Raw genomic sequence first — 22,545 nt, 5'->3', positions numbered from 1 at the left:
AACGCACCTGTCCTCCATTTTATGTTACTTCAATACAGTGGGATTCTATGACCAAAACACTAGATGCACTGACACCACAAGAGGAAAGCTCATAAAGACTTCTTTTTATATCCCTTAACTCATTTTATATAAGAATAGTATAGTTAATATTTTAAAGATTATTTCTGACATTGTGCCAGATAGTATAACAAAATTATGTGAAAAACTAACGTTTCTAAATTTTAAATTGTGGTTGTATTTTGTTCAAGAGATAGTTTTTTTCCACACCCCCAAAATACGCCACCTTAAATTTCATGAAGAAAATCAATGAGAGTAGAGATACACACTTAACCAAAATTTCTTCTATAGCAAACTTCACCATAATACCTATAGGACATTAATCATGTCTAGTAGAGTATTGTCTGGTATCCAGAAACTATCAAAGGGCAAAGGTATGGGCAGATAGTAAAATGAAATCTGTATTATCTTAGTCTACATTTTAAAGGTTTACAATATCAAATATACAAATGTTTATTGCTAGAATTATATATATATATATTAATTTTTAACGTTTATTTATTTTTGAGAGAGAGAGAAAGAGAGAGACAGAGAGAGCGAGGGAGGGGCAGAGAGGGAGACACAGAATCCAAAGCAGGCTCCAGACTCTGAGCTGTCAGCACAGAGCCTGACACGAGGCTCAAACCCACGAACCGTGAGATCATGACCTGAGCTGAAGTTGGACACTTGACCGACTGAGCCACCCAGGAGCCCCCAGAATTTTATATCTTAAGTGGAGGCCTATAAGGTTATTAATATCGCATTCTGACACATTAGAGTTTTTTTTTTCTCTTTATGTGTATGCATGCATAAAGATATCTTTTCCTACTATTTACATTTATTTTAGGACAAACGAGGCTATAATTCACTTATTCAATAGTGACTGAGGACTTATGAGAAGGCAGGCATTGCTCAGGGTCAGGAGATGCAGCAATGAACAAAATAGACAAAGACACTTCCAGCAAAGCTTATAAACCAGTGGGGCTTCCATTTGTACAGGGACAAGAAACAAGTACGTAGGGAAAGTACACCGTAAACCTGGCAGTGATATGTTCTAACAAGGAACATAAACTAAACAAAAGTAAAAATGGTTCATTGTCCAAAAATAATGTAAAAGCACCACCGATCTCATCAAAAACATTTTTCAATGCTAGTAAATTCGATCAGCCTACACTGACATGAAAAACATCCATGTCACATGAATGTATAAAATAATGCAAGTTATACACAACTTGAAAATAATATGAAGCAAAATTCTCAGGAAGTCTTCATTCTTGTAACTGTCTATGAATTATGTTTTATAGAGAAAATGCCAGTTTAACTAATCCTAAGAATTTTTTCTTTTGGTTTCTCTCAAGTGATTTTACCTCTTTAAAAACAAAAACAAAACCACAAAAGCAATATACATAAATGATTCCTTCTGAACAGGTAGCTAAAGCCAAAAAATCCTGAACATTTGTCTACCAGCAGATAATTAACTTCATCACATCCATATATTTTGTATGTAAAAGAGGCCTTTCCATGCAAGTTGATTTCATATTAAAAAGATCAAACGTTTAAAATATAGTGCTCCTTTTACAGGAAAGTAATTTCATAATGAGTAAGACCATCTTTTTATACCTACTAAAAGTATGCCTAAGCGTCACAAAGAGTGAAAACATATGTAGCCATGCATCCTGTACCTTCTTGAGTTTCTCTATCATTTCTTCAATGAGAATGTCTCCATTTTGAGAAACTTTGCTTTCCATCTGGGTCAGCCATTCGCAAAGCTCCTTGTTCTTTTCACTGAAGACAGCCCATTCATTCAATCTCTCACTCACTTGCTGCCGCCTTAAGGAGAGCTGAAAAATTTCAGTGGGAGAAAATGTAAAGGGATAATGAGAGCAGAACTTGTACCCTGAGGAAAAAAGCCAATAAAGTCAGTTGGGTGGACTGGAATAAGCACTAGCTGTGCATCTCTTTAGGTCACTGTTCCCTGGGACACGGTGCCAGGAGGGAATCCCCAGCAAGTTTTCACTTTTCACAATAAGGACCCCACTGCTAAATGCCAGGGGAGGGGGGAGGGTGGGGATCCAACCCTGTACTTGCCTCCTGAAGAGTTAGACGCATGCACATTCACTCATTAAAGGTTCTGAACAACCCAGCCCCACACTGTGATTGGTTCCCTGTAGAGATTCTACACCATCATTAATGTACTTTTATTGAAAGAGAAAGTAGAAAGAAGAAAGAGAGGAAAGGATAGGAGATGAAGGAAGGAAAGGAGAAAAATGGAAAGGATAAAAGAAGGGAAAAGGAAAGGAAAGAATAAGGAAGAAAAGGGAAATGGAAGAAAAGAAGGGAGGAAAGAAAAAAGGAAGCAAGAACTGAATCTCAGGTATCTGGAGAGATTAGAACAGACGACACAGTGGCAAGAGGTCAGAAGTGGAGGACGGATCCCTTGTGGCTCAGCTCTATACCAATCCTTTTACTTTGGACAAGTTCTCTTACTTCCCTCCTGCTTTCTGTCTTATTTATTAACCTTTGTGTCTTTTCCTTCTCTATTTCTTTTGCATTACGGTGTTATTGAGATTTAATTCACGTACCATACAATTTTGCTTAGCATGTTTCTAAAGTTCATCTATGTTGTACCATGGGTCAGTGCTTCATTCCTTTTAGTTATTGAAGATATTCCATCGTGTGGATAGACAACGTTTTATTTACCAACTCAACTGCTGATGGATGTTTGGGTTGTTTCTGCTTCTTGGCTACTGTAATAGTGCTGTTGTACACTTGTGTCCAAGTGTGTGTGGGGACACATGTTTAGTGGCCTTAGGGGTATATACCTAGGAGTGGAATTGCCAGGTTACACGGTGGCGCTACAGATTGCCTGCCTAAGTGGCTGTGCCAGCGTACGTTCCCACCAGCAACAGGGGGCTCATTTCTCTACATCCTCACCGACACCTGTTATTATGTGCCTTTTTGACTTTGGTCATCCTAGTGGATGTGAAGTGGTATCTCACTGTGATGTGGATCTGCGTTTCTCTGATGGCTAATGATGTTGAGCATCTCTTCACATTTCTTGGCCATTTGTGTATCTTCTTTAGGGAACTATTTAGTCAAATCCTTTGTCCATTTTTGAATGGGGCTGTTGTAACAGCCCTTTCTGCGTTAGAAACAGAAGGGGCCCGTTCCTTATCTGTGGGTCTAGAGTGATCCCTTCCAGAACTTAAAAATTTTCTGACATCATAATAGTCTTGTTTTTGCAGGGCTGGTTAAGATCGTAAGGAATATTTTTAGTTGGCTAAACTACCTGTTACCAAAATATCACATGATTTGAGTGGCAATGAGATGATCCTTCTTTATGGATGTTCTACGCACTCATGCTGATAACGCTCAACATTCTATCAGTCATCCCATTACATTAAGCACCTACCTCTCAATTTTCTTTTTTTTCACTAACATTTTATTATGAAAAACATGAGGCATACAGAAAAGTGGAAAGAGTTGTAATGGCAAGCACTCATAACATGTTCCCTATTGTTAACTCCCAAATTGTTAACATTTTGCTCCATTTTGCTTTAATACATATATTCCTTATCCATCAACCCATTTCACTTTGTGATACACTTCAAACGAATTTCCTTTTAAAAAATCAAAATAAAAATAGTTTTTAAGGTGCTATATACTTCCTAGTTAGCAATTCTGCCTGTAGTTGGCTCTGTTAATGAGTCAAGGTCCCACAAAACCCAAAATGTCTATGATTCTACACCTAAGAAAACAATTAGGCTTTGAGACCAGGTTCCCTATGCTAGGGCTGGGCCTAGTCAGAGTGAACTGCTTAGACAGTGGGCCCCATAACCTCACATAGTTTCTGAAATGTCAGTCTTCACAAATTCAGTCTTTTGAATTAATTATGAGCTTTTAAAACAAAAGTTTCTCTGGGTAGGGTGACACTGATGAATCCCTTGAGTGTTTCCCCAATAGTACAAGTCAGTTTATCATTGTTTTCTTTGAGGCAGAAAAATACAGAACAGCCAAAGAGAAATGAATTTACTTAGGGTAAATTCACTGGCAGCAATGGAAAAGGATAAGAAAAGGCGGGTTAAAAATTTTTGGAGCTAAAATTTAGCTAAGCGCATGATCCTTCCAGCATCCCTTCCCTCTCACACTCTGACAGCAGAGTGTATTCCGATCTTCTGCTGGAATGCTAAGATTTGGAATTTTCTGGTGAAGAACTTTTCCATCTCATTCACAGAGCATCAGAGTCAAGAGTGTGGCTGGTCATTAAAATTCTGTTTTAAGTGATGTCCAAACTGAAACTATATTTTTATGTAATTGGGACCTCCAAAAGCAACTGTTTTCTCAGAAAAGGGCAAAAACCCCTGCCCTTCAGACTTAAGATGAATAGGTCTTGCTACGTGTAGCTCCTCCTTTTCTTTTCCCCCAAATCTTGGCCACGAGCAAGGATGAATTCCAGGGCTTTTCTCAACATCTGCAAGGAAGATCACCACATCACAGATGATTTTGAGAGGTAGGTTTTATTATCCCCATTCCAAAGATAAGAAAAGAGAAGGTTAGACAAAGTTGAGGCAGTTGCTTATAGTCCGTATGAGATAGAGCCAGCAAAGCTGGAGTCTTTGATACAGGCTGCAATATAACATTACGAACAAATATCCAGAGGCAGCTGAGATTCAAAAAACCAGTCTCTATCACTTACTAAGGATATGACCAGGGCAAGGTCACTTGTCATCTCTAAGCCTCACTTCCTTCATTATAAATGAATTTTCATCTGTTCCAAATTTCATTAAGCAAATGTTTATTGTTTGCAGTAAACAAGTGTCTACTATGTGCCAAGCATTGACATGTGTCCTGGAATACAGAAGGCTCATAATAGAATACGAACAAGAAAACAATTTAAGAAGGCCACTGGTACATACTAACGATATAACAAAAGCCGGCCTTTAATATACGACTGCTGCTGCTACTACTACAGGGTATCATTTGAATTTTTAGTATTTTTTTTCTCCTTGACCCCCATGTATTCAATAACTCCACTAAGAAGCTCTCGGGTTTCTTACACACCATGAAAGCACTGCTTTCATTTGCTTATTATGCTAAAGCAACAGAGGAAAGAAACAGGTAGACCACAAGCAGTGGTTGCAAAGTGCCACCAAAAGCGTTTCAAAAGACTTAACATTCAAAATGGAGACGGCATTGTCCTTTTGGTTTGTAAAACTGATATTCAGGCTATATGATAAGTGAGCATTACCCTCTCTTTCTTTGGGTTCAGCCGAAATCCTCGAATTCTTGATCAGCTTAGCACATATTTATGTTTTCTCAAGGGTATACACACACACTGCGTTGCCAACAGCTGGCAAGAACCAGCTAAAACCTCCAGAGCCTGAGGCAGCTGAACAGGAAATACATCCTTTTCTACTTCAAATATTTTTACCATGACAATTTGAAAAACACCAAGCAATTACAATGGTGATATATTTATGTCTCAACTAGAATTACACACAGATCTACGAACCAAAACAGGAATCAGGACAAAGATAAGCTAAGGCTGTGCACGGGCACAACAGACCATTTGGGGAGTCGGTTTATAAACAGTTTACTTTTGTACTATCGACCCTCCCCTGAAACATTTACTTACAGTGTGTCTTCCTCACTCTCACCGGCAGCCCCAATCACTCCTGCCTTCTCATCAACTGCTTCCATTGGAATACGGACACACGACTTGCTCTTTAACGGTGGGATAATGCCATGTTTAACTGAAGTTTTTAACTTTTAAAATGAGACACAGCCCCAAGCTCATTTCCTTTTGTGGTTTCATACTTGACAGAAGTACTCCGGAAACTCACTCAAGGACTAGTAACTAATTTATATTTCTACTTACAGTTATAGCCTGACACCTCTGTATGACTACCCATGCCTAAAATCTCACTGGTTTAACTAATTCTTTTTAGATTGAAGTAAAGTCAGATCAGTATGCTTTACCTTCATGCCTGAAGACATTCAATTTAGAAAGTTTCTAGAAACACGATGTAGTCAATCTGCTTCCTCTTTTTTGACTTAGTCCACTCACAGGTGCAAGGTATTAATCTCCTCAGGGTACATTATATGATAACAGCAGCCTTCAAACTGTATTTCCAAACCGACTATTGCCTAGATATATCTAAGTCTGGTGAGCAATTGTAAACATATAAATTTTTGTCCCCTTTTCTCTTTTTTCACCTTTATTAAGATAGAATTGAATTACAACAGTGTGTAAGTTTAAGGTGTTCAATGTGGTGCTGTGATATACATTGACATGGCGAAACGATTACCTCAAGATTACTTAACACATCCATCATCTCACATGATTCCTATTTTTGTGTATGCTGTCAGAGCATTTAAGGTATTACTCAGCCATAAGAAAGAATGAAATCTTGACGTTTGCAACAACATGGATAGATCTAGAGGCTGTACTACTACGTGAAATAAGTCAGAGAAAGACAGACGCCATATGATTTCACTCGTGGAATTTAAGAAACAAAACAAATGAACAAATTAAAAAAGAGACAAACAAACAAAAGACTCTGAAATATAGAGAACACACTGGTGGCTGCTAGAGGGGAGGCAGGTAGGGGACGGGTGAAATAGGTGAAGGGAATTAAAGGTACACTTATGTTGACAAGCACTGTGTAATGTGTTGAATCACTATATGCATACCTGAAGCTAATATAACATTGTATGCTACGGATATTGGAATTTGAAAAATAAATAAAAATTTGGGGCTCCTGGGTGGCTCAGTCGGTTAAGCTCCTGACTCTTGGTTTCAGCTCAGGTCATGATCTCATGATCTCAAATCCCTCTTCCGGCTCCATGTTGATAACACTGGGTGGTTTGGGCTTCTCTCTCCCTCTCTGTGTGCCCCTTCCCCACTCAAGTGTGCGCATGTGCTCCCTCTCAAAATAAACTTTAAAAAATAAATAAAATTTTAAATTGATTAATTAATAAATTAAAAAATCTACTCTCTTAGCAACTTTCACGTATATAATACAGTCTTGTTAACTATAGTTACCATGCTGTACGTTAGAGCCCCAGACTCATTCATCTCATAACTAGAAGTTTATGCCCTTTGTGTCTCATAGCATTTTTACCCAGTACCAGTTTTCCTAAATCAAAAAATATTGCACAATCATAATCTTCTTAACTTTCAAAATATTCAGAGACCTTGCCATTATTTTACATTTAGAAGAACGTAAGAATTATGACATAAAACAAATACCCTAAAGTCTTGCCTTAATTAATAGTACCTATGAACACTTAGTTGTTCTAGGCACTGGAGATAAAAAGAAATGGTCTTAATTCTTAAGGGTCTCATAGTCTTTTTTTAAAAAATTTTTAATGTTTATTTATTTTTGAGAGACAGAGAATGAGCGGGGGAAGAACAGAGAGAGAGGGAGACCCAGAACCTGAAGCAGGCTCCAGGCTCTGAGCTGTCAGCACAGATCCCAACATGGGGCTTGAACTCACGAACTGTGAGATCATGACTTGAGCTGAAGTCAGACGTTTAATTGACTGAGCCACTCAGGTGACCCAAGGGCCTCATAGTCTTGAAATAAAGCCACAAACATTAAGAAGAAGAAGAAGAAGAAGAAGAAGAAGAAGAAGAAGGAGAAGAAGGAGAAAGAAAGGGAGGAAGAAGAGAGGAACAACTCACTGTCACATGATGGTTTGGACAAAACAGAAATGGGAGTTCAGAGGAACAGAAAAATACTGACGTCTGAGGATCTCAAACAATGGCATCACAGGGGTTATGGAGTTTGAAAAAAGGTTAAAATTAGAAGAGAAGGAATGGTCAGTCTAGGCAGGAAGAATGATCCGAGCAAGATCTTGGGGTAGGGCAGTTCATGGCAGGTTTGGAAAAGGAATGGAAGCCAATATCAAGTATTATCTCTCTGAAGGCTCTGTAGACATCAATTAGCCAGAGAAACAGATACAGTAAAATTAACTTCACAGATACGCTGAAAAGTGTTGAGTCAGCAAGTAGTGATGGAGTTTTCTCAATCTTAAGAAAAACAAATGAATAAGGCTCATAAAAGTAATTGAATATGATCATTTTCCATTATTTGTACCCACCAAATTATCTTTCACTTACATGACATGCCATGATAAAGTCCTTACATTAGAAAATTATATGATAATTTACTGGATATTAATGTATTGATTTGGGCTTGAATAATTCAGAGAGGTATATACTATTGTGATTAGTATTATTACGCTCCATGTAAGTTTCTCATTGTGTTCACTAAGACTATGAAGCTCCATAAAAAATGGCTAAATTAATTTTGAACTCAACATTATCTCTTACATTCCTGCCTTTTAAAAGTATATATTCATAGGAAATTCTTCACACATTTACAAAGTGTGCTCCAGGGTTTCTCTTTGGCTCATAGTCTGAAAAGTATCTCAGTTTTAATCTAAACATACAGAGAAATTTACCTAACAACAAATTTCTTGTTGATGTCAAATCAATTAGGAGGCTCTGAGCCTCTTAAACTTTGCTTAATGTTTCCTGAAGCATGAAGATAAGCACCTCTAAAGTCAGAAAAAGTGGGGAGGATGGCAGAGAAGAGGTCTCTAGCATAGCACAGTTGGCCTGAAACTGGGTAGGCACCGAGACCTTTCTCAAAAGCCCCTTCCTCATCCATCCAACACTTGCCTCTCCCCAGCCAGGTCCTCTGTCTACTCCACACCTGTACCTTTATTCAAGCTGTGACCTCATGCAACCCATCTGCTTGCTCCCTCCACACCAATCTGTCCCCTCTGCTCCCCATCTCCCTGCACTCAGCTCGAGATTTATCTGCTGCAACAAGCGTTTCCTTTATTCCCTGCAACCCAAACTGCCCTTAGTTTGCTTACATCATTATACATTGTTTTAACTTGTTTATACCAGTTTTCTTCTTCACTGTACAAGTTCTTCTGGACTCATTCTCCTCTCCACTCTGTTGTAAACTTGATTGTAGGAGCATCTGCTATAGCTTGTGAAATTCACAATAATTCATGTGACTGACCCATTTAACAAATATCAACCATGCATCACAGCCTATTATGTGCCAAGCAGAGCAGTCAGGTGAAGGAAGGGACACTATAGACACACTCCCAGCTTCCCAGAGGGTCTGGTCTCAAGGCCTTCGGTCAGAGTCTGTTCTTCACTTGTGGGCCTTTGATCTATGTCATTCCTCTTTACTTTGGATGCCTTCTCATTGCCTTTCCACCAATCTTTCCCTCTCATTTCAAAATCAAAATCCAATCTGGGATCTCTTTTAAGCTATTAAGAAGGTACGGATCAGGTATGACTAAAAATGCCAAACACATGAATTACGAGGAAACAACTCTGGTAAATCAATAAGCCACGATAATTCCAAACACAAAACCACCCCCACAGTTTTAGCCGAAGTTGCAAATAAAACAAAGCTTTTTCACATGTTAAAGTAGAAAAAGACCACCAGTATCCACCTAGCAAGACCCCATCTGTGAACCAAAAAACTGGTTTTCCTCTTACACTGTTTTGTTGGCCGGTGAAAGGGACAGCAAGAGAAGCCAGTTTGGATGCATTTCAAATATAATATTAGGATTTAATTGACTTAATCTGAAATATGCTCACAAAAACCAGAGTTCTTCCTCTGTGTCTACTCTGAGTTATGGGATAGGTCCAAACATGGGTCAAGCCATTTGACGCTCCAAGCCATCTTCCAGTTTTCCACCTTACCGAGCTAACGCGGAGTCTAGACTTCATCCTACCTGGTGGCACAGTTCTTCCCACTGTCTCTGCAGAAGCTCCATGCGTTCGTTCAGGATGGAGATATCATCAGCGCTGATGTAGGCACAGAGGGTGTCCTTCAGCAGAGCCAACTGAGCCAAGTCATCTGTCCAGTTCCCAGCTGCATTTTCCAACTCCTAGATTAAAGAAAAAAGCAACAACCCCCGCCCCCAAAACGTGAATACCCATGGATATCTATCATCAATTTCTGAGGTGTATTAGGAATCCCCTCTTGGTACAATGATCTTTCCATCCCATTCTATTTGAACATCTCACTTGGTATCTACTTTATTTGCTCTGATGTAATCTGATACTTGGCCAAGTTCTACTGACAAAACCCCCGGTTGCTTGCAGAATCTTCCTATGATCTATTTGCCATTTAATTGATCGTTTTGGCACATCTTTTCTAAGCTGAAGTTTCATCACTGCATGATCTTCTTTACTTTTAAACCGATTTCATAAACGGCTGATCCAGCCTTTATTTTTGTCCTGAGTTACTGATCATGTTAACAAACTATTTTCAAAAAAACAAACTCCTAGGTTAACTTTCACCTTCAAACACTATGAAGTTGCTACAGTCTGTGATAGAGATTTAACACAGTTGCTGAAAAGATCCATTGCTATTATTACTCAATTGAAAATAACGGAAATACATTTCCTCTAGGAACACAGATTTCTTCAAGTTACTGAAGAAAATTATGTACTCTGTCCTTTTGGGGAATGATTTAAGAACAAATCCATAAAATAGTATTTGGATGAGTTGACGTTGGTTTTTGCATGCTTTGAACCGATGACCAGTTTTGCAATTTGTATAACCTGCCTTTTGCCAGCTGTTGATGCTTTAAAAATTTTTTTTTCAACGTTTTTTATTTATTTTTGGGACAGAGAGAGACAGAGCATGAATGGGGGAGGGGCAGAGAGAGAGGGAGACACAGAATCGGAAACAGGCTCCAGGCTCTGAGCCATCAGCCCAGAGCCCGACGCGGGGCTCGAACTCACGGAGTGCGAGATCGTGACCTGGCTGAAGTCGGACGCTTAACCGACTGCGCCACCCAGGCGCCCCATGTTGATGCTTTTAGATTCCAGCCAATTTTGTGTATAAATCGAATATTTCACGTGGCTTTTCTCCTATCTTTTCGTCTCTTCACACAGGTGACAAGTTTCCAAAAGCAAAGGCAATTAACAGTACTGTTTGAGGCTAACTTCTCAGGCAATTTAGACAAACAAGATTTTAGTCTGAATTTTCCAGGTAATTGCTTTGTTTTGCTGCAAAGGGTGCTTTGGGGAAGAGTAGCAGAGAGCTGGACCAAAATGCATCCTTTTAATCTCTGAACTTAATAGCAGGGTATGTTTGTAACTGTTGTATTTTAGGAGACGAGGTCCCATGGTAACAGTATTTGGCTGAAAGACCAAACCATCCAGGTGGATTAAATATACGGTATTTCTGCTTATATTTGCAGACATTAAACTGTTAAACCAATGAAAAGATTTTTCTCCTTTTAATTCCAATTTCTAGGCCCTAACCCAAACATCAGATATAACCCATGGTGTAAGGATTATAAAAGAAACACCACCACCACCAAAAACCAACTGTTTCAGACCCACGGACTCCGTTAGATGAGTCCATGTAGTAAAAATACTGCCTCTGGATTCAGGCAGCCCTGATACTGACTCACTTTGAGACATTATTAAACTTCTAGAAGGCTCAGGTTTCACATCTATAAAACAGAAATAACAGATTGTACTTGTAAGCTTGTGTTTATGCCAACTGAGATAATATTGGCATAATCACTGGCACATCGGAGGAGCCCAATTGATGCTCGTTTCTGTTTATCAAAATTTTCTTTAATCACTTCTTATAAACTGACAAACGCTTTAATCTTTGCATATTTCTGAATTTACATCTCAAGGTAATATTTTCCTTATTTGCCATCCATGATGTCATTAATGTATATTATCTCTTATTTTTCCTAAACCATATCCTTAAATTTTAATACTGGTGGAAAATTCTGACATCATGATTTTAAGACTTTTCATGATTTTAAGACTTTTTAAAAAATCAACCTTTCTTTAATGCTTATGACTTCTTAGAGTGAAGCAGAGAACTTCTGCTTAAAATCCAAATCATTTAAGTACGTGTGAAGTTTTAAACAGCATTACTCTAGAGCAGTAATTTGCAAATGACTGGGGAATGCAAAGACATGCATTATTCGGGGGAGAAAAAGCATTTGCAAAGACAGTTTTTACTAGATCTGCACATCATTCAGCAGAGAACTGCCATCCAAAGACTTCAGTTGACTAGATGGGCATGGACAGAACAAATCCTACAGCCACTAGGTCATTTTGGTCTCCATGAGCTCATGATGCAGGGAGGGGTCTGTATCAGCTCCTGATTTGTTTCCAACTGTGACTTGACAGGTTGACCTTGCTCTTTAGGTAGTCAGGGCCCTGAGAGTAACTGAATGACTGTGTCTCTCCATGCTCTGACTGAAATCAGCTACTTACAGATCCCATTTTCCTTATGGAAGAGTCTGGAGGGCAGGGTGTTCCTCCAACAGCCACTGTCTGCAGAATTTCCAGGCTGCCAAGCCTCGCTCTTCTTTCCGTAAACTAGACTATTCTGCTGCAACAACTCCCCAGTGTAGATGCTTTAAAAAGACTGTGTTTATTGCCCTTGATCCAGCTTTTAAATATCTTTTAATGCTGTGTTTTCCATTGTCATTTGCTTTCTCAAGATAATCCACGAACTAGCCTATAATTTCATCAGCTGCAATAAATCAACAACCAAGTTTCACCAGAGTTGCCTGCCCTAACGCAATATCCTAGGAACGTGCATCTACATGTAGACAGCTACAGCAGTTTGACAGAATTAGGCTTTCAGAGGCAACATTACAGCAGAAGCACACAGGTAAGTGATGGCTAAAACGTCAGTCCAGTAATTCACCTTGCAACGCATTTGCTCTGCATGGAGCTCTTCGTGGTGATCTGGCAGGGGTGGAGACAGCTTCTTTTTGAAAGTTCGTAGCTTCTCCAGAGAATCAGCTATACCATTCTCACATTTTTCCCAGTCCTAGAATGGGAGGAGAAAGAAAGTTCATGGTATTTTTTTCTTTGTAGGAAACTGGAATGAAAGCTAAACACTCTCCTGAATCCCACAGAAACAATACAGATACCCTGGTGAAAAACGCGAAGGGGAGTCCACATCCATTTTCACATAGGCAGCATCAGAACAGTGGGAGTTCTACATTTATGCTATGCCTCAGTTTTCCCTATGAAAATGGGCATACAGACTTGATGATTGTTGGAGGGTTGGAGGAAGCAATGGGTGTGAATGCACCAAATACAATGCCCAGAATATTACGGGGACTCAAAAATGTTATCTGGATCTGAATCAATCCGCAGAGGTTAAGAGTATAATTGTACTATTTTGCCCCTTTCCTAGCCCCATCTATGATGTGTCTACACTACCTCAAATGCTCTATAAGAGATAAAAAAAAGAGAATATGGAATCTCTTTCAGGATGAAATGTGTTTGAATAAGAAAAGTGAGATGAAATGTAAAAATAATATAACCTTGACTCTGATTCAATTCATTATATGACTAGTATGAGGCACATAAATTTGAATTGTTACAGAAGTAGAAATACACAACTACAAAAGGCTGGCACTTGGTGGGCTCTATCTTGATCCTGCTGAAACATGTCACAAAGGGTTGAGTATATAACACATAAAATGGGAAACAATCAGCAAATGGAAGAAAAGAGATAAGGCAAAATGTTAAAAATATACATCTAGTATGCCAAACACTAATGAGTGCTCCGAAGAAGAATATCGCAAGGTGAGCGGTAGATAGAGGCTGGTGGTATACAGAGGGGTAGATCGGTAGATCTCTACAGAGTGACAAAGAATATACATTATGTGGTTATATTTCAGATGGTTACACACCAAACTGGTAACAGTGGATACCTCTGGTGGCAGTAGAGAGGAAATTTCATTTTTCACTCTACATACTTCAATTATTACCTGCATTTTTTCCTGACACATGTATTTCTTTCTTTATTAAAAAAAAGTAAAAGAAAAAAATTATTAAAGGAACCATAATGGACCACATCTACAAATTAAGTCCTATCTGGTGTCTCAGAGACAGTTCAAATTAAGTTTATCTAAATAGATCTCCTTAATTTTGCCTACTACCTCCCATTCCTGTCTCCCCCCCCACCCCTTTCTGGTACCCCACCCCCACCCCCACGTCCAGTGGCCACTCCCCACAACTTAAATTACTGAACTCCACAGAAAGACAACTAGAAATGCTTTCGGTAGTGAGCATGGTACCTTTTCCCTCACATTATCTCTTCCTTTGTCACCAGTCTTTTCTCATCTGGGCTCTTTCTATCTCCTCTCCTGACACTTTATTTTTAGTGCAGCAGCCCATAGGTGCTATGAGCGCACCTGTCTTCTGTAAGAAGTGCTGACTAAAGCACCTCCCTACCCAAAAGGTCTTTTGGTTTCTAACCAGACTGAGCATTTGGCCCAAGATTCTCACTGCACTTTTAAATTCCTACAGGGAACTTCCTAGAGTGCATAACCACATTCTCTCTTTCCATTTACCAGAAAACAAACAAACAAAACCAAACAAAAAAACCACAAACTGTCTGTCTTGGACAGATCTGTTCCAATTCCCCCCTGTTGAAGTATCTCAGTATTCCCAGGCTACAATGAGTTCATTAATGCTCAGCATAGTGAGATCTTCTTACTAAATTCAGCAGCATTCTCCATGAACTCTTCACAGTCTGAAACCCATCCACATGCCATCGGTAAATGTTCATTGATCTAAACGAGAAAAGGCCAGTTTCCTATTTTCCATAATAAAACTAAGAGGCAACAGGAAAGCATGTGAACATATAGGCCATAGAATTATATAATCACTGTATTCCTGGCATATTTACTCAGAGCATTAAATCAAGAGCTAAACACAGGTAAGCACCATAGCTGTGGTATGAAGATACACTAAAATAAAGAAAATGACATTAACATTAGAATTTAGCTGCATAGATTTCTTCTTAGGCAATTAGGTCCTCATGTCTGATTTAAAATAAAATCAACTTAACAAAATAAACTAAAAAATAAAATAAAATCAACTTTAACAAGAATAAGGATTCCCCTTTCCAAGGATGGCTTGGATTCTGAAGCTATAACCCAGTCTTTTTGCTACATGAATTACAAGGGAATAGCAAGATGGCATGGTCTGTGATCATCTATCAAAGCGGACGGACATCTTACACGCCAACAGACAGACTGGCGAGAAAAGTAAATGCAGTGACTCAGCCATTTCGCCTTATTAAATTCTCGGGGGTGCGTCCAAAAATCACATTGCAAATAAAGAAAAATATAGGATTAACATGATCTCTACAGAATGAGTTACAATGTTTTTAATCCTTTCCTGAAAGCAAAAAAGAAGAAAAAAGAATCAGGCGTATTGTATTACTGATGAATTGCGCTGTGCGCAAATAAAAGTTCTTTATCAAACGTTCAGTGGTATTTTTGATGGAGTGTTTCCTACACAGAAGGTAATATATTATTAAATAAAATCCAACAGAATAAACCCAATGGGTGTGCATACTTTAAGTATTATAAAAGCAAAACATGTTCCATTCCCTTTGGTTATTACCTGTGATCCAAAAAAGTGGCAGGCCAAACCCAATAGATAATTTTGTTAAAGTGTTGGTGATTATCAACATATACAAACCTTTACTCCTTACCTCTGTTCACTTTTTGATATGATAATAATACCAACAATGAAAATTACCATCATTTATTGAATGCCCAAATGTGCAGGTAACGTGCCGCCTGTTTTTACCTTCATTATATCATTAAATCCTCACAATGCCATGTGCAGGAAGGGTTATCATACCCACACTATAGAGGAGTAAACTGAGGCTTAGACAGGTTGAGTTAACCAGGTTACTTGGTTTATTATGCTTTTAACTTGGATTTATCTGAGTAGAGACCATGCTCTTTTTCCAATGCATGTATCATCATGTTTTATATATAGTATTGTCAAGTGAGGGGGGAGAAAACTGGATTGTGGGGGATCTGGATAAATCTACATCTCCCTGAACTTGCAGCGTGATCAGTATGCTCTCTGTATCCAACGAAAGGCTTAATATACCTCCCGAATTTTATCTCATAGCAACGTGCTTGGATAAGTGAAAATGAAATCAAGAGTATCTTCTTGGATAGGTTTTTCTTGCTATAAAATAAGAGATATCAATCTTAAAAACCACTTTAGAGTCTCAGATCAGGGAGTGGAATCTACTCCTTGCATTCCTGTTTGGATTTATAAAGTCATCACACGGTTCTTGGCTTAGCATGGACCATTAATCAGAATTCATCACTTGGACAGTCTTATTAGACTTAAAACTACTTAGTGGGGGGATTTTTCTGCAAGACACATTGCTGAAAACTAGGAAACTTCTCCAGCTCGTGCAAGACAGGACAAAGTCTTAAATAAGACAGAGGGTATCAAAAACCTGCAGGGTGTGAGTTAATCTTCGCATCATCCGATTCGAAAGCTAACAACAGGAGGAAGCAGTGCAACTACCTGTGTGGCTCCTTAAACTGCATCAGGTCTCTAGGAGGAAGGAGATGAACTTACCTTCAGCAAGAAGGCCAGCTTTTTCTTCTGTTCCTCCAGACGCACACTGGCCGATCTCCATTTCTCTTGGATTTCAGCGAGTTCTGCCTGCAAGGCGGCCTCAGCTCCACTGTCGGCCGAGAGCAGAAGCTGCTTGCCAGCCTCCACTGTTAGGATGTAGCTGCCTTGTTGTCGCAGGAACACTTTTTCTTTGAACTGAAAGGAACCGTTGCTTTTTACTTTCTCATTCTTTTCTTCACCATATCCCTATTCCAAGGATTTTTAAACGACCCTACGGGTTTTCATACATAGCACGCCCCCTCGATTCCAAGAAAGACCAGTGCTCAAATATCTAACCCATGTGGATGCAAGACAGGCTTCCTCGAAGGGAAAAGGCTTCATGAGTCTTAGAGACATAGGAACACGACTAGATTAAGAAGGACCTGGTGTGAGGAGGGCCAGGCGTCAGTCAGGGGAATCCTTCCACACAGAGAAATGAGGATGGGAAAATTTGCCATTGAGATAAAGATGATGAATTCAGGATCCTGGATGCAGTTTTCAGGGGGAATGCAGTATGCGTGTGATAGAGCGGCAGAAGAGGACACAAGACCACGCTTGCAAAGGCATTTTTTTTTTTAAATAGTGAAAGTGACCGAGATTCACAGGGGAATATTAAGCAAGGAAGTGATGTGTTTGGATTACAACACTTTGCAGGAGGGTAGAAGACGGAATGGCAGGTGGGCATATATTGGATATACTAACAGGTTAGGAAGCTGTCGTCTACGGGGCACCTGGGTGGCTCAGTCAGTTAAGCGTCCAACTTCGGCCTAGGTAATGATCTTGTGAGTTCAAGCACCGCATCTGGCTCTGTGCTGACAGCTCAGAGCGTGGAGCCTCCTTCAGATTCTGTATCTCGCTCTCGCTCTCTGCCTCTCCCCCATTCACGCTCTGTCTCTCTCTCAAAAATAAATAAACATTAAAAAAAGAAGAAGAAGAAGAAAGCTATCATCTATCATGAGCACCGCTAAGGCAGTGGCAGTGGGAATATATTAGATATGGGAAGGGAGAGGCAAAGAATATAGCTCTAGAGCACCTCCCAGGGTCGAAGTGATAGAAGCGTTAGCCGCTGCCAGACATTTCCTTGAGTTGGGGCTGTGGGAAATGGACTGCTGGGGAATGGCTGGTCCTGAGATCACAGGCCCTGCTGGAAGCTGGAACCCATGGTGCACACTAGGTCTGTATGCACACATATATAATCTGAATATACAAGTTGAAAGCTCAGGAGGTAGATGGGACTGGAAGATACCACGCTGGCCCTTCTCTGCTGGTAGCAGGCAGACACATGTGTGGATGAGGTCTCCCAGAGAAGCGAGGAGAAAGAAGGCAGAGAGCAATGACCGCCAAAGCAAAAGGAGACCACAAAACATACTGGGAAGCACTGATAAGAGCACTAGGACGTATCTGTCTAAGGGGCTGGAGTCCCCAGTTCCCAGATAGATGGAAGTACGGAGCCAAGCCAGGAATGGACAAAAAGCTCAGACAGGACCTAGACTTTTATCTTTTCCGGAATGCTTAAGTTACACATTTACGTTGCTTGTGAGTATAATCAATGCGGTGTTCCTTTCCCGGCCATTGCCTTTGCCTCCATGCTGGGGATTAGTGAGCTGCTGGGAGGCACTGGTGTGGAAAGTGGAGAGGGTCTGTAAGCAGCTGGGCCTGACCAGACAGAGCGTCGTCACTATACACGGGCTTTGTAATGCAATCGTATTGTGTGTTACTGTTGACACTCGGGAACAATGATTGTCCTCATTCCAGTGTCACTCCAGAATCCTTGCGAAGAACTGAGGCGAGGGTAAAGCGTGCAGTGGAAACACAGAAGAGGTTTAAAGACCGTGTGTTTTGCACCTTACCTGCACTTCATCAAAGAGGGTCCTTGCCTGCTGCAGTGGTATTGGGACACTTCCGAGAGCACTCACGGGAAGATAGGACACTTCAACCAACCATTTACGAAGCTTTTCTGCCATCTCCCTGTACCGCCTCCACTGGCGAATTTGGCTGTCGATGATGCCCCTCCTTTGCTGGGCCCTGCGAATCACTCCCTGCCACTGATTGCTGAGAAGGGTCAGTTTCAGGTTGAATTCATCCCTGGTGCAGAAATAATTACATAGGGAGGAAACTTTGTTACCCTGGGTACATTTTCATAATCAGACATGTCTACACACAATGTGCATATGCTTGGTGACCCTAAGCCCTGGGAAGTGAGTTAGGGCAGAGGTTTTCAAATATCATTCCAGGATCTGTTACTGGGTCTATTTCAAGTCATTTTTAAAATTTATAGCAGTCAAACTATTGGTTTTGGCAAACAGTGAGTATTTTCATGTCTCAGCACAGGTTAAAGGCATATCTGTAAAGTCACTGTCATCTATTCTCTCCCTGAGTACACAAGAGGTGGGGAGCATTGGGTAGTGACACCACGGGAATGTGCCCAAACCCTAAGAAGTGTATGCAGCAGGAGGCGACATCTTGTTTGTGCTACAGCGGGAGAAAATGAGGACCAAAACTTATTTATGCACTTCAGTTTTCAGCCAGAATTATAAGCCACTTTGGATGAACAACGCGGGGTTATTTCAGCCAGAATCATAAGCCACTTAAATAAAACCATGTTATTTAAAAATGTTTCTTTAAAACTGTCCTTGGAAACTCTCTGTATTCTCTTACAGTAAACAGCCCTAATCTTTAGCAAATTATTCTACATATGAATCTAGATCGTCCCCTCTACATGTTAAGCCTACTTCATTTTGTTCTTAGAAAAATGCAAACTATCTAGTTATCATTGGCTGTATGAAGGTTGTCCGTATACTTAAAAAGAGTAAGTTTTATGTAAGTGTTCTTAACTTCAGGCTAAATAATCTCAGATCTTTTAGTTTGTCCTTCCTACATCTGTGTTTTCAACCTTAAAAAGGGGGTTGGTAGTTCTCTACGAAGTTTTAATTTGTGGTTCTACAATTCGTTTGTCCTATATCAAATAGAATGAATTTCTCTGTAGATTAGAGCATTATTCACCTTTGAATACTAAAGTGTAACATCACTTGTTTTTTCTCTATCACGTAAATTTTGCTTTTCTTCCCTTCCATATATATTTTCTCCTCTTGTGGGTGGCTTCCAATCTGAGCTTGACTGACTGTTCTACATTCTTGACACCTCTCATTATCTAGGCCCACTATACACCTTGGTTTTGTAAACCAAATGTATTATTGGTGCTTCTTGCTTCTGAAAGGAAATTCTGATATTAATAATCTAATTGCAGTAGAATCAAATGTGATGAATTAGGTTCATGAAACTCCCCCAGAAGTTACAAGCATCCATCATCTCCGAAAACATTTAACTGGAGGACCTGAGAACGTCCTGCAACATGAAAAGTACCCTCCCACAGTACTTTCCCCCTCAGGCCACCATCCACCATGTCTTTGGAGCCCTTGTCCTCAACAGTCCTGAGCTTCCTGCTAGTGTGAGGAAATACTTAACACATGACACTGTTCCTGTGGCTGAACGTGAACTCTCAACACGAAATTTAGAAATGAACTTTTAAAACACAATACATTCCTAATCTGGTGCTTTCGTGCTCTAATCCAAAGTTTTTTTTTTTCCTTTCAACTTTGAGAATTATCCTTGTTTCAACCCTCCCATTTTCTTCTTTTTGGTGTTTCTCCTTAACTGTTAACATTTACAATTGAATAGATGTTGGCTTGTACATGATTTTTAAATTTTGTTTTACTTCCTCACTTAAACTTTTATAATACTGTTATAGAGTTGCTCAAGGGAGGCTAAAGCAAGAATAAGCTAATTGAATTTGAATTTGCTTTATTTTGAAGGCCTTAAATTCTCAGTAAAGCCCATGTTTAAGTCTGGCTCACTTTGAATAGAATAAATATGGATTCAGCATTTTTGTATCCTTTGGATAAATACCTAGTAGTTTTCAATTGCTGGGTTGTGATGAGTCACTGGGTTGTCCCCCTGATTCTAATACTACACTGTATGTTAACTAACTTGAATTTAAATACATAATTTTTTAGAAAAGAATAAATACGGTATCATATTTTGTTGTTCCATGGCATGACCATGAAAATGTTCCATGTTACCTCCAAAGAAATATCCACTCAAAACTGAAATTGCTTCCAAAACATTAAAAAAAAACCCCTTTTTAATAAAAACAATGATTTATGTTCTGTTTTGTTTGTTTGTTTTTTGTTTTTTCATTTTTGAAAAAAACACTACGTTAATTCTAATCACGGTTACTGGGCCTTAATATGGGAGAGATGTTTTTATGTAATAAATGCAGTTATACTCCAATATCACCACATAAAGTAGATGCAATAGACTAGCTATTGTTCCCAGGAAATGTAAACACAGTATGAAATGGTCAATTCACACACCAGAAGTCGAAAGATGAGCTAGATTTTGCCTCTTCATTTTTAATAAAGAGGCAATCTGCTAAGTAAATGAAGAGGAAGCAGGATTTCAGTTTGTGTGTCTGCTGCCTTAAGGCAGCAAACCATTTTCAAACCTGGAATTACCATGCTATGGGAAAGCTGTCTGGTCCTGACTAAAAACCAGCTACTTAGCTGAGTGACCTTGGTCACATCAGTTCACATTTCTGGACCGCAAGTTTTCATCTATAAGTAAGAGAGATGATCTAGTGATCTCTATGCTCCCTTGAGGATACAATTTCTGTAGCTGTATGAGAATATTAGAAGCATCTGTTTATAAACCATTGATACATCATCGATACAATTTGTTCTGATCTATTCATTAATTCCAGTCTCCTGCAGAGTTCTGGAGAAGGTTGGCTAGGTGATTTCCAATTACTCTATGTCCTTTATATAATATAACAGCAGTTCTTAAAGAAGACTCAATACTCACTCATTTCCGAGATTCAGACAAGCCTCTCCTTCAATTACTGAGGCTCCATTGCAGCACAATTGCCTTAGGAAGATTAGATACATGCCCTCTAATCTGCTCATTAAAAAGAAAATAACTAATTCACTGGAAACTTTCTTCATAATAATATATCAAGGATCCTACCTGTCATCAACTTGACCTTGTTCTAGAAGACGCTGCCCATCAATAATGATCGAGTGCAAAATCTGCTGACGACTGAACATCTCTGCTTGAAACAACTATTATTTGAAAAATAGAAAAACATACTTTAGAGTTCCCAATTTCAGTGACCAGTTTTCTGGTAACTTTCCAAAAATTCTGGTTTTAGCAAAGCTTTGAAAAATGTTTCCAGTTGAATCAGGATATGTGTAAAATCCTGCAGTATAGAAATAATGCATTAAAAAAACGTTTTTAGTGTTTATTTATTTTTGAGAGAGAAACAGAGTGCAAGTGGGGTACAGGCAAAGAGAGAGAGGGAGACACAGAATCTGAAGCAGGCTCCAGGCTCTGAGCTGTCAGCACAGAGCCTGACGCGGGGCATGAACTCACAAGCCACGAGATCGTGACCTGAGCCCAAGTTGGACACTCAACTGACTGAGCCACCCAGGCACCCCGAAATAATATATTTTTAAACAACCAATTAAGATATATTTAAAGTTTCATTTTTGTTTAGTAAAACTAAGTGACTAAAGGTAGAATTATGTTTCACTTCTTTCAAAATCACCTAATAACATTAAGTGTCAACACATAATTAGTATTCTGTTTTTTTTTTTTTTTTTCAGATAGGGAATAGCTTAAGATCTTTTAGAAAGTTGAAAAGATTTTAAAATCTCCCATTTTTTAAGTCACTGTTTTTTAACTTAATTTGGTTAATAAAATTTTTTCGCTAAAAAAATTCAACAGAAAGTTTTTCAAATTATTTCCACAGTTTTTAAAACAAATTTATTGAGACAATAATTCACATGCCTTAACAATTCACCTACTTAGAGTCTATAATTTCAGGACTTTAATGATGTTCCCAGAGTTGGGCACACACCACGACAATCAATTTTAGACTATTTTCTTTAGACCATTACCCTGAAAAGAACTCCACACTCAGCAATCACTCTCCATTTCTTCCCAGTCCATGAGCACTAGGTAATCACTAA

The 22,545-nt window shown here is 39.2% G+C and overlaps 1 protein-coding gene across 17 annotated transcripts in view; it reads right to left on the bottom strand.

The window, feature by feature from the left end:
* SYNE1 (spectrin repeat containing nuclear envelope protein 1) overlaps positions 1–22,545 on the bottom strand; it is a 480,816-nt gene that overhangs the window by 65,515 nt on the left and 392,756 nt on the right. For all 17 annotated transcript variants that reach the window (XR_005782621.1, XM_040448857.1, XM_040448858.1 and 14 more), the window contains 6 exons: positions 21,542–21,636; positions 18,370–18,604; positions 16,481–16,675; positions 12,771–12,896; positions 9,808–9,963; positions 1,719–1,877 (listed from right to left, as the gene is read on the bottom strand). Coding sequence is in view for 16 of the 17 variants with exons in the window: in XM_040448857.1 (XP_040304791.1) it covers positions 1,719–1,877; positions 9,808–9,963; positions 12,771–12,896; positions 16,481–16,675; positions 18,370–18,604; positions 21,542–21,636 (966 nt within the window). In the remaining variant the exon portion in view is untranslated. The remainder of the gene's footprint in view (positions 1–1,718; positions 1,878–9,807; positions 9,964–12,770; positions 12,897–16,480; positions 16,676–18,369; positions 18,605–21,541; positions 21,637–22,545) is intronic.

The sequence above is a fragment of the Herpailurus yagouaroundi genome, unplaced genomic scaffold (genome assembly GCF_014898765.1).
Source record: "Herpailurus yagouaroundi ecotype Mexico unplaced genomic scaffold, PumYag 198, whole genome shotgun sequence".
NCBI lineage: Eukaryota > Metazoa > Chordata > Mammalia > Carnivora > Felidae > Herpailurus > Herpailurus yagouaroundi.
This window is presented reverse-complemented; position numbering and strand designations above follow the sequence as displayed.